This window comes from Asparagus officinalis, chromosome 4 (genome assembly GCF_001876935.1).
Source record: "Asparagus officinalis chromosome 4, Aspof.V1, whole genome shotgun sequence".
NCBI classification, from domain to species: Eukaryota; Viridiplantae; Streptophyta; class Magnoliopsida; order Asparagales; family Asparagaceae; genus Asparagus; species Asparagus officinalis.
In genome coordinates this window covers 114,525,250-114,538,083 of record NC_033797.1, presented here as the reverse complement: position 1 = coordinate 114,538,083, position 12,834 = coordinate 114,525,250, and the positions used below count along the sequence as shown (strand labels likewise).

At 45.1% G+C, this 12,834-nt stretch overlaps 1 protein-coding gene across 1 annotated transcript; it reads left to right on the top strand.

Moving 5' to 3' along the window:
• Positions 10,005 to 11,510, top strand: LOC109836100 (zinc finger protein ZAT9-like). The gene is given in 2 exon segments (XM_020404007.1): positions 10,005 to 10,328; positions 10,330 to 11,510. Coding segments are annotated over 2 exon segments (966 nt in total). The 5' UTR covers positions 10,005 to 10,226; the 3' UTR covers positions 11,194 to 11,510.

Below are 12,834 nucleotides of genomic sequence, written 5' to 3'. Positions count from 1 at the left end.
TCATGAGCTTTGACAGGATCTTAATGATCGTCTTGTTAAACGCCTCAGCTAATCCATTCGCAGCGGGATAATAAGCCGTTGACGAAACATCTTGAATTTTGAACTTGTCACAAAATCTAACGAAGGCGTTGCTTATGAACTGTGGACCGTTGTCATGGATGATCCGTCTCGGCACGCCGTGTCTGTATATGACATGATGCTTGATGAAATTGATGACGTTGTTCGTCTTCACCTCTCTAAGCGGAATTGCTTCAGCCCACTTTGAAAAGTAATCCGTGATTGCGAGAATGAATCGATCACCTTTGACTGAAGGGGGAAAAATAGGACCGACAATGTCCATGCCCCATGTCTCGAACGGCCAAGACGTGGTTGACGTGTGCAGCTGCTCTGGCGGTTGATGCATATAATTTGCATGTATTTGACAAGCATGATACTCTCGGGCATATTCGATTGCGTCACGAACCATTGTTGGCCAAAAATATCCTATTCTCCTGATGCGGTCATAAAGTTTGGGACCGGGCTGATGCGCACCACACTCTCCTTCGTGTGCTTCCTTAAGAACTTCTTCTGCTTCTTTGTTCGAAAGGCATCGGAGTAACAAACCATCGTACCCTCTACGGTATAATGTATGGGTCTCGATATTATAGAAGAATCTTGGTGCTCTTCGGCGAATCCATATTGGACGTAGTCAACGATAGGAAAACGCCAATCTCGGGACTCAGACCCAATTTGAGTTGAATTCACCTCCTTGGCGCTTATGTTTCCGTCATCTTCCTCTTCAACATCCATATCGCATATGGGTATGCAGAGTTGATGCGTCCTTACTGTGACTAACAGCTCATATTCGGGAGGCTGCGCAAGTGATACCGCTAGTGCTGCCAGTGCATCCGCATAAGCGTTCTGGAGACGAGGGATGTATTCAATATAGAATTCTTTAAAAGAATCTGCCATTTTGATGGCCTCCTGGTGGTACGGGATCAGGTCTTGGTTCCTGACTTCATACTCTCCACGGACTTGGTTGACTATCAATTGAGAATCCCCAAAAGCTTCGAGATATTCGACCCCCAGCTCCTTGGCAAAACTGAGTCCAATGAGAAGCGCGTTGTACTCGGCTACGTTATTGGAACACGGACTAGTCAGTGAATAAGCCCGAGGCATCACATGCTTCCCCGGGGAAATTAAGACAACTCCAACTCCGGAGAAAACTGTAGAACCTCCCGGGGTTATTGCCCTATTAACTGCCCTTGAAGCACCATCGAAGTATAATTGCCATACTTGTTGGTGTGATGTAGTGTTAACCTCGTGGGTTTCATCCGGCAAATCATCATATACTTCTGCTGTATCCGTTGTCGGGTTTGCCGCCAAAAGATCGCAAATCGCTTGACCTTTGATCGACTTCTGTTGTTTGAAGTGCAAATCATACTGGGACAAGAGAAGGGCCCATTTCGCTTATCGCCAATTCATAGAGGTTGGTTGCGTCATAAACACCCGTACTGGATTAACGTTGGAAATGATGTAAATCGTCTGTCCAACCAAGTAATGTCGCATCTTTTGCATTGCGAATACCAATGCGAGACATTCTTTCTCAATCATCGGATATCGAGACTCGGCGCCTACAAAGGTCCGACCATTATCATCGTCTTGTGCTAGTAAAGCACTTATCGAGTGGTTCATCGCCTTGAGATAAATCAAGAACGGTCTACCTGATTTTGGTGCAACGAGAACAGGAGGATTCGTCAGATATGTTTTGATATATTCGAATGCTCTTTGGCAGACGTCGTCCCAAATAAATGACACCCCTTTCTTGTTTAATTTTGAGAATGGTTGGCATTTCCCAGAAAGATTTGAGATGAACCGCCGGATGTAAGCTAGACGCCCTTGCAATCCTCTGAGTTCTCTTAGATTTCTAGGGGGTTGCAGTTCATGTATCGCATTCACCTTATCATGATCGATATGTATACCTTTAGTGGTGACGAGTGGACATTCCAAGGAAGGATTTAGTGGGGTTCATCTTCAATTGATGACTCCGCATGAGATCGAACATCGTCTTCAAGTCCTTGATGTGATCTTCTTTGTTGCGGCTCTTTACAACCAAATCATCAACGTAGCACTCGACTGTTTTCCTGAGATGTTCTTGGAAAATCTTAGTCATTGCTCGCTGGTACGTGGCGCCTGCATTCTTTAGTCCGAAAGGCATTACGGTGTAGTAAAAGACACCGAGGGGCGTTCTGAACGCTGTATGCTTCTCGTCATCTGGGTGCATCTTGATTTGGTTATATCCTGAAAAACCATCCATAAAAGACATTCTCTCAAATCCGCACGTATTGTCGATAATGACATCTGTGATTGGGAGAGGAAAGTCGTCTTTTGGACATGCCGTATTCAGGTCCCTGAAGTCGATGCAAATCCTGATTTTACCATTCTTCTTCATGACTGGAACAATATTGGCTAGCCAATCTGGATGTTGCTCCTCTCAGATAAATCCTGAATGGCTTCCATAATCTGCGGACGAAACCGTCTTTGCTGTTGCTTGACAGGTTTGGCATCCGGCTTGATATCGAGGCGGTGCATTGCGACATTGGGGTCGAGCCCTGGCATGTCTTCATAATTCCATGCGAAGACGTCGATATATTCCCTGATGAGAGCAATCAATTCCTCCTTCTCATCTGGGGGAAGACTGTCGCTGATGAATATAGGCTTTGGGTTGGCCTCATCACCCATGTTAATCTGGACTATTTTATCTTCAGTGGGTGGTTCTCTTTGCTCGAACCTATCGCCATATTGCATATTCAGATGGTGAACCCACGGGTCTTCCCATGTTGGCATTTGATCGTCGTCTTCCATGGTGGATGGATCGGCTGTAGCCATATTTGACATTAGGGTTTTGAAGACTTCTCCCAGACTTGTATCGGAGTCCCACTCTGAAGCATCGGGAGAGTATCCTTTCTTGGCTTTGTTAGCAATTTGATCGATGATTTGCCAACCACATTCGTCATCTGATGAAACATAACCTAAGCCTCGCCCATATTTATAATAATCCTCAGGTTTACCTTTTGGTACATATACTGCTTTGGCTGGATTACGAGGACCTCGATCGAAGTATAAACCTTCTCCGAGTGTGAAATCGTAGCCCTGCTTTTCCATGAGCTTGCGCGCTTCTGGACTATACTTGGATAGATGTCGACCAGGTTTGTCATCATCTTCGTCTTCACTTAGGAAATGATCTGGTAACGGAGAGCTTTTTCCTTTACCGTAAATCACTTCTTTAGCACCTCTTACTTTGTTCGGGATGACCATGGTTGTTCCGAAAGAATGCTGGAGGTGTTCCTTCGTTACATAGGATGATCGGATCGGCATATACAACTCAGGATTGTCGTACAGCTCTTTTATCACATCATCAAGAGACAAGGAGTACTCTAAATCATCTTTTATTGCAATATCGGCAAGTTGCCAGTTACAATCTGCATCTGACGATTGTTCATCGTCAAGATTGATTACAAAGGGTACAATGTCATTTAAAACAAAACCGCCATTGTAATCGAATCCGGCTTCAGAATCAGCTTCTTCTCCGCTGTCTGTGCCCTGGGCCGATGGTTCAGTATCGGATTCGTTACCATAAAGGAGAGAATCAGTGAAATAATTCTCATACCCTTTGAATGGTTGCTTATCCGCGACCACCGTCCTAACCTCATTGTCAGTGTCGACATACTTCAAACACTGATGGAGAGTAGATGGGATTATCACGTTACTATGGATCCAAGGCCGACCCAATAGTAAGTTATATGAAGTTTCGGCATCGATCACATAACATGTGATTTCTGTCTTCAAATCCCCCATTTGACACTTTACCCGGATCTTACCCAAGTGTCTTGACCCACTAGTGTTGAATCCATAAATAACAGTGCCTGTGGACGCCAACTTGCTTACTGGGATGCCGAGGAAATGCATCAATCGAAGCGGCATAATACTCACAGCAGAACCCGGATCCACTTGGATTCGGTTGACTTTGCTGGAGCCAATGTACCCGATGAAATATAGCGGTCGATCGTGGTTCGAATTCTTCGTGTGCATATCCTCTTTGGTGAAAGTAATGCAGGGAAGGTTCTTAGTCGCTATGTTGCATTGTTGACTCAGCGGTTCTGGCTCTTCAGGCACCGGCTTGATTTTAGTCAGAAACACCTCTGAATTTGCCAAAGCTTCTTGCAAGGCCTCCCTGGTTTCCTTGGACAACCGCAGCAACTCATACAGCGTTATCCGTGCTGGAATATTGGCTAGTTGAGCCATTATATCGAAGACTTGCGGAGTCTTCGAGCTTTCCGGTTTGTCTCTTCCAATCGGGCGACTGAAACGAGACTGCTTCGGATTCTGAACCTCCTGGGGATTCTTCTCTTTCGGTTTATTCACCGGCTGTCGTCGAGCCTCTTCGCTCGGTGTAGGACTCGTAATCACCCCCATCTCCGTGAGAGTTTTGGATGGTCCCCGTTTATTCACCCCCTGCTCACTAGGTGGTGGATAATTGCAGTGATACTCATTTCTGCTTCTAGTGGCGAAGACTTCTTGTTCTTCTTCGGAGAGCGGGAAAGTAGGAGCTTCATCGCCATCCTCCTCGAAGATTACGGATGTAGCATTGCAGGATTTGCCTTTACCCTTTCTGGTCGAGGAAGTCACCCACTGTTCGTCTTCAATGAGATCGGGATGAACCCAGAGGATTTTGCCGTTTGGGGCTGTGTGTGGCACGAGTCCCTTTTGGCGCTGTCCATGTGGGTCATCGTTCACTGTCTTCATTCCTACTTTGGTGATGCGCTCTATTTTGAACCATGTTGTGGGCACCGATCCAAAGCTGATTGATACTGCGTTCGCTCCGACATTCTTGGACGGCTTCGGGGTTATGACGCCAACATCAATTAGCGCCTGGATCTTGTCCTTGAGGTGGTAGCACGACTTGGTATGGTGATGGACCGCTCTATGGTATGCTCAATACTTCGGATCCGTCACTTTGCTAGCCCCTTCTTGATCCACGATCGCATGCAGCTGGATTTTGTTATTCTCCAATAGGTACTTAAAGATGCTGGGAACCTCATCATCTTTGAAGGAATACACTTTAGGAAACCTCGTCTCCGAAGATTTCTGCTTCTGAGGCCGTTGTTGCCATTGCCCCCGAGATTGTTGTTGCGCTTGTTGCTGCGGCTGTTGCTGAGGTTGCAATTGGAAAGTTTGATTAGCATCAACTGCATTAGCATGTGCCTTACCTTTCCCTCGTGGGATGAAATTCTGTTGCGGAGCATTCATCGCCTGTTGGCCTCTTTCCGCCTTCTTCCTCCCTTCAAATCCTTCCAGGTTTTGGACGGTGCTGTCCCCATTGCTTCCAACACGTCCAATGCGAGGTTGTTGTGGCAAGTCTGGAGAATAAACTCCTTAGTGATCGGGTCCCAGCAGTTCATCGCCTTGTTTCGGAATCTCTTGACGAAGGTGTCCACCAATTCCCCGTCCTTTTGTTTCTCGTCGAGCAACGTTCCGATGGATATCTCGGTGTCGTCGTCGAAGAAATTAGCGAGGAATTTAGTTTCCATGTCGTCCCAGCTATTCACACTTCCTGGCTTGAGGCGGCGATACCAATCGAAGGCGGCTCCACGAAGAGTGCCAACGAAGGACCGTACCATCAGAGGCTCATTACCAGAGATAACCCCCAGGTGCGATTTGAAGTAAATCAAATGCTGAGTAGGTGAACCCCTCCCATTAAACGGCGTGAAGTTAATTAGATTGAACTTCGCCGGATATGGGATCGATTCTCATTCTCTTGGGTATGGACAAGGAATGCCTGTTTTCTTCATCTCTTGAGCGAAAATCAATGTATTGATTTTGCTCTCGAGGTTTTTAATTTTCAGGCTTTCACCTGTGTCTTCGCTAGCATTCTCGTTACCACCCCCTGCATTGACGGGAGGATTATTGGCATTATGATCTTCATTTGTATCCTCATCTTCCTGATGAACTTGGTTACGACGACTTGGTTCGCCTTGCTGGTTCGTCAATGCTTGGATTTGTTGGTCATGCATTTCTCTCATGTTCTGCATGGTCATCTGCATTTCGAACCTGAAGGTCTCCTGTTGTTTAGCCAGGGCTTCCTCAAGCATCTTGGCCACTTGTTCTACACTTATCATAAGTGCCTCGCGGGGTTGTCCCTCGCTGGATACTGTATTATCTGATGCAACCGTGGAGCCGGCATCAGATTCTTCATCTTCTGAAGGTAGTCTTGTCTAAACCCTACCATAAGTTCCTCGTGTAATGGCTCCAGACTGCAGACGAGTTAGATACCGGGGTACTGGCGGAATTGACTCGGAATTATCCTGTATCGATGTCCTTTTGCTGGTCATATTGGTGGTGACCCTCGGAAATTCTCCATCTTCGACTATCCTTCTTCTTCGTCGGAAACGCCTAGGCCTTGGTTTCGGCGTTTCGGTACTGAGCCTTTCGAAAACCGAAACTCTTTCAGGAACTGTCTTGATGCAGTTGCACTCAGACAATACTGCCCGAATGAGTTTGGAACAGGGGCATTGAGTTTCCAGTCCTCGGGGACTCCTCTTCCTGGTTTTACTCGTACCCCCAACACGATAGTACAATTCGTCTGCTTGACCTATCGTGTGTTGGCACGACTTCTCAGGTATAACGTTATCGTCATCAGACAATAATGTTTCCTTCTGAGGGCGGACTGCCTTCTTCGGGCTTTCAAAAGTCACACGCCTCGAGACATGCCCTTTTCGGCGTAAGTTCTCAGCGGGCTCCTGGACTTCGATACGCAAATTGGCGCGCGCAGCTGCCTTGAACTCCTTGTCGTGCTGAAGGTGGTGGCGACCCCCAGCATGTTGAGTCGTTCGGGGCTTCTTCATCGGGCCCAAACGTTCTTGAAGTGGAGCTTTGCCTCTCTCATTGTAAATTGGACCGAGGCGCTCCAAAATTGGCTTCTTCCTTCGGGATGATTCTGCATGATCTCCCGGAGAAGCTATTGGAATTATCGGCGACTTTGGTTGATTCGCCGGATGTTGACCTTGCTTCGAAGGCTGCAACAATTTTGCCTTAGCCTGAATCGCCGCTTCAGACTTCGGCTTCCATACTTGGCGGGTTGGTGGCGGGGTTTTGGCCACGTCCTTCTGCAGTCTTCTACGGGCTTCTTGGACTTGAGCCCGTGCCTGCGCTGACAGTGCGCGGCGCTTGCGAATGCCTTCAGTTGTTGAGGCTGTTTGCCTCTCCTGTTCTTCAGATCCGCGTGATAGCGGACTCCGTCGGTGGACTCCATCGCCTTTGCGAGTTGCTGCGCTAGGCGTTGACGTCGCCTCTGGCGGGCTCTCTTCGAGAGAGTCACAACGCCCTCAACGGTAGAAGCGTTGACAAGAACAGGTTTGACCTCGTTGGAGGTCGGTGGAACTTCACCTGATGCAACTTTGGCGTCAGCTGGGGTGAGAGCTTCGTTGGCGTTCTGAACTTCTTCGTACCAACGAACTTTTCTCCTGGAGGAGAACTTCTTGGACTTGCGGGGGGAGGTGGATCCAGACGAGGATAAAAGATACTCCTCGAACTTGGCCTGGTCGAATTCATACTCGACCTCCTCCTCGACCGGGATTGAAATCCGCGGCTGCGACGCGATGATCTCGGCAGCGAGATCGTTGGCTCCCACTATGGTCGCCAGATTGTTCGCGGGGAAAATTGTTTTCTTTGCTGATTCCATTGATTCCTTTGTTAACAATTTATCGGTTACAAAGATCCGGTCTTTTTATAAGATCCGGTTACAATAAAATCAAAAGAAAATGAAAATTACAACTTTCCTTATTTGTCGAACGAATCACGAGCTCCTGTTTTGCGGTCACTCGCTTTTGTGGGTTCTTTGCCTGCGCCGGGGTTAATCCGTTGACCACCGCAAGATCTAGATCCGGTCGGATCTACACGGTATGACGGGTGCTATTTCACGAAGGAAATAACAGCCGGGGGTACTATTTCACCAAGGAAATAATAGCCTTCTCGGGATCAAAAAACCAAGTTTTGATCCGGAGTATTACCGTGTGGATCTCAGATCTGATCTCTCTCTCTCTCGAACTCCTTCCTTTTTTGACGTGGATGCTTGCCAAGAACCAGATCTGAAAATGTCCAAGTCTTCAAAGCTTCAAAACTCCAAGATTCAGATCTCAATCCAGCAGAGCTTCGCCTCCAAAAGTTCCAATCGAACGAATCACGAGCTCCTGTTTTGCGGTCACTCGCTTTTGTGGGTTCTTTGCCTGCGCCGGGGTTAATCCGTGGACCACCGCGCGATCTAGATCCGGTCGGATCTACACGGTATAACGGGTGTTATCTCACGAAGGAAATAACAGCCGAGGGGATTATTTCACCAAGGAAATAATAGCCCGTAGTTATCGAAATCGACCAAGCGAAATCGAGACTCTTCTCGGGATCAAAGGCCAAGATTTGATCCGGAGGAAAACCGTGTAGATCTCAGATCTAATCTCTTTCGAACTCCTGCCTTATTTGGCGTGGATGATCGCCAAGAACCAGATCTGGAAGTCCGTGTATCAAAGCTCCGAAAGTTCAAGTCCAAATCTCAATCCGGCAGAGTTTCGGCTCCAAAATTCCAACCCTTCACAAATGAGTCATGCCCCTCTATTTATAGGCACTCAGAACTGTGCCCGGGCACAGATCTGGTATGGTTGGATGACTCGTTGATTCACCGAACTGTTAGCTTGATTCTGCACGCGAGTGGATGTATTCCGTTGCTTGCGTGCGGTTCGTTAGCCTCGCATCCTTGTTAATCTGCTTCGTCACATCTCACTTAGCTTCGATGTCGCGGTCTAACGATTACGCTTAGATACATCGCCCGATGGTTCGTTAACCTTATCGCCTCGTTAATCCGCTTCGTTGCGTGTCACTTGGCTTCGGTGTTGTGGACTGACGTTCGTGTTTAGATACGTCACCCGATGGCTCGTTGGTTTATCGAATCACCGTGCCGAGCTGTATTCAGGGACCTATAGGCAGTTTTATACGCCTACAAGGCCCGGCCCAGCTACCCTGGTGCGGGCGCTAACGTTGCAGCCTGGACCCGGACTCGGAACCCAGTTTGGCCCGCCGAGCTCGGGCCCGAATAAACAACACTAAGCACACTCATTAATGAGATTTGCCAATTAAAAGGACTTGGCAAATTCTAAAAATTGGATACTTTCTGCATTTTTGAGATTCAACATTTTTAAAAATTTCTCAAAACAAACACTAAATATAGAATCCCAAATTTTAAAAAAAATTATTTTTTAATCCCAAAAATTATAATGCCAAAATTTTCTCAAAACAAACATTAAATATAGAATCCCAAAATTAAAAAAAAAATTTAATCCCAAAATTTATAATGCCAAAATATTGCTTGAACCACCCCGTGCTGATTGGGCGTGGGCGTGAATATCGGACTAGACATAGAGAGCAGCGGAATGCTGGCAGAAGCGCCACGCGTGTGAACGCGGACACTGGGAATGGACACATAAAATGATACATTTTCATAGCTTTTTCTTTGGACTTGGTCGATGTAGAACCATCTCGGAACTGATCGTCATTTATTCCAAAAGCTAAGCTTCTCTTTATCGAACACTTAGTTTTTACAAAAAAAAAAATCCAAATTCTTACAAATTTTATTTTACTATTTTAAATAATATATTAGCCGGCATAGAGGATACGACTATAGTCATTAGCGACCGTTTGGCATGAGAATAAATCTCAACAAAAAGCAACTTAAAATATTAACAAAAAATCCAGCATCAGAACTTCCTAAAACACCCGGTATCTTAACTTCCTAAAACACCCACAGGCATTTTTAAAATGTCAAAGAAATAAGAAGTAACTCGTATGTGATTGTAATTAATAAATTCCATAAAATTAAATCAAAAGGGAGGCGTGAAGGATATGAATGGGCTTTATGAATAAGCCGTTTTCATATAATAAAATAAAAAAAAATCTCCTTTCCTCCCTACTTTAATTGGGGGATTTGATACATGCCCACTACCTATTTTTATTGAAATCTCATTTGATTAATTAATAATTCTGATTTTCTCAAATCTCAATTACTTGTGTTTAATTCCCTTTCTTAAAACATAATCCCTCCCCTCTGGCTGTCTTTTGGTGGAGGAACGCTTGTCACCTACGCCTTTTTAGTTCCCACTCTCTCCATCTATTTTTACAGTTGTTGTTTGATCTGCTTGGTAATGGAGAAGCACACTTGCAAGCTCTGCTTCCGTAGCTTCGCCAATGGCCGAGCTCTTGGTGGTCACATGCGCTCTCACGTGGCGACCAGCACAAAGGCTCTCCTGGCCGTCAGAATCTCCATCCTCCCGCAATGAAGAAGAAGATGACGTGGACGGAAAGATGGGCCCACTAGGCTACGGACTCCGAGAGAACCCAAATAAGAGCTTACGGTTATTAGATCCAGAGTTCTCCTCCGTCGTCGGATCCTCCATTATCGTTCAGGATCGAGAAAGCGAGACCGAATCATCACTTGCTCCAGCGATCACTCACCGCTGGAGATCCAAGCGGGCGAGGAAAGATCCGATTCAGGTTCAAGAACCCGAACCCGTTAGCTCCGTCTCCAATAGGACGCCGGAGGAGGACGTGGCACTCTCTCTCATGATTCTCTCCCGCGATTTCTGGGCCCCAGTGACCAAGTCTACAGAACAACTAATGGATAAAGATGAAGAAGAATACGAGATCGGAATCGAAGAGCATCGATCAAGAAACAATCGTTCGAGGTATCAGTGCCGTACGTGCAAGAAAGTTTTCCGATCGTATCAGGCACTGGGCGGCCACCGTGCTAGTCACAAGAAAGCGAACGGGTGCGTCCCGCCGGCGCCCATTAAGAATAAGGATCCGCTTGCGGCCCGAATCCTGGTCCACGATGCCAATGCTGAGCGAGTTCACCATGAATGCCCTGTTTGCTATCGAGTGTTTAGTTCGGGTCAGGCTCTTGGTGGGCACAAGAGATCGCATCTTCGCTCTTCATGGGCGGCTACCATTACTTTAACTTCGAGCTCCTGTGCTCCTGCTGCTGCTGCTCCAATTGCGTCTAAGTTTGGTGAGAGTCTAATTGATCTCAATCTCCCCGCTCCAATGGAGGATGATGCTGAAGTTTCTGCTGTTTCTGATGCTGGGTTTGTGATGACAAAACGTTCAAAATAAGCAAGAGGAGCTTAATTCCAGATTACAGGCATACAAAACAAATTTAATTGTTTCCTTTTCTTTTTCTTTTTTTTTTCCAAAATTTTCTCATATAGTTAGAATTGGGAAAGCTGTTGATTTCAGTGGGTTCTCTGTAACTACCCTGCTTTCTGCTGTTCCTACGGCTTCTGACATTTTAATTCTTTTTCATTTTTTTTGGGAAATTCGTTCTAGGGGAAATTAGATTAGCTGGCAATGTAAGAAACACCCTTTTTTCTTTAATTTTAATTTCGACCTGAAGTGTAAGTTACTGTGTGATTTAGTTCAGCAGTTTGTGATTCTAGTGGTTTCTGAATAATTACTCTGCTTTCTAACCCTGCTGAAGCTTCTGATAATTTTAATTTAATTTTTTCAGTTAATGTGAAATTTGTTCCTGTTTTTTTTTTAAAGTAACTGCTGACCACAGTAGAAGAATATGGTGTGAATTAATCAGCAATTGAAGAAACTTCCTTTTTGTTAAAATCAATCTTAATTCTTCTGATTTAGTGTGTAATTTAGTTTGAGTAATTACTGACGCAAAGATGGATGCTGTTGTTTCCAGCTGTTCTTCCTCCTAAATTTACGCTCTGCTGCTATCCATATGTAGGCGTACTCGCTTCTTACTCTTTTATCTTAAAATACATTTCTTTATTATATCTTTTTAAAAATACGTAAATATGTACAAAGTGTTCTTGTATAATAGTTGTTCCTTTCTTCCCACTTTCTTTTCCTTCCATCCCAAGCTTGTTTGTTTGTTGCGTATACTCTCTTCATTAATCTTGGGTTAATTTGATATCTAAGTGGTGTGATTTGATTTAATTAGTTATCAATATTTATGGGATTTCCATTTATAACTGTTAGAGAGAATATATACATGTTTTAATAAGTATTGGATACTATACTTAAGTGGGGACAACCGGAGTGTTCTAGTGGTCCCATTACGTGCCATTTAGTAACTGATTTCTGATTGAAGCTTTTTGGAGATTGGTGCAAGAATATATTTAACTGGGATAACAAATATTTTAATTTTATACCTAGAATTGTCCTTGCATTGGTGTTGCTATAGGGATCCCAAATAGGAGACCAAGGGGGAACGAGTGAGGTGTCCTCCTTTGAATAAATGATGTACTGTTCAGGGGACCAAGACAACCACGACTGTCTCGGAAATGTGAGGTGTCCCTGTTTGGGTCAAAAGTCATCGTTTTCATTGTCATCGAATCTATTACAACTTTAGTCGTTACAATAAACTCAAATAAATAAGAAAAATCGATCTTTTTATAAGATCTCCTTATACAATAAAAATACAAAAAATACAACTCTTGTCAAACAGCATAACAGATGTTTATCGCCCGTTGCTTGCGTGGGAACTTTGTCTGTGCCGGGGACGTTAATATTCGTGGACCGTCGTGGATCAGATCCGATTGACAGATTAAGTTAATCAAAGCTCTTACTTCACGAAGGAAGTAATCGCTGCAATGATAATCCCGACCAAGCGAGATTACGGCTCTTCTCGAGATTAAGACTAAGTTTAAATCTGGAGGAATATGGGACGGGACTCAGATCTCTCGAACTTCACTCTTTATGCACATGAACTCGCTAAGATCTGCTAACCCTCGCTGTAAA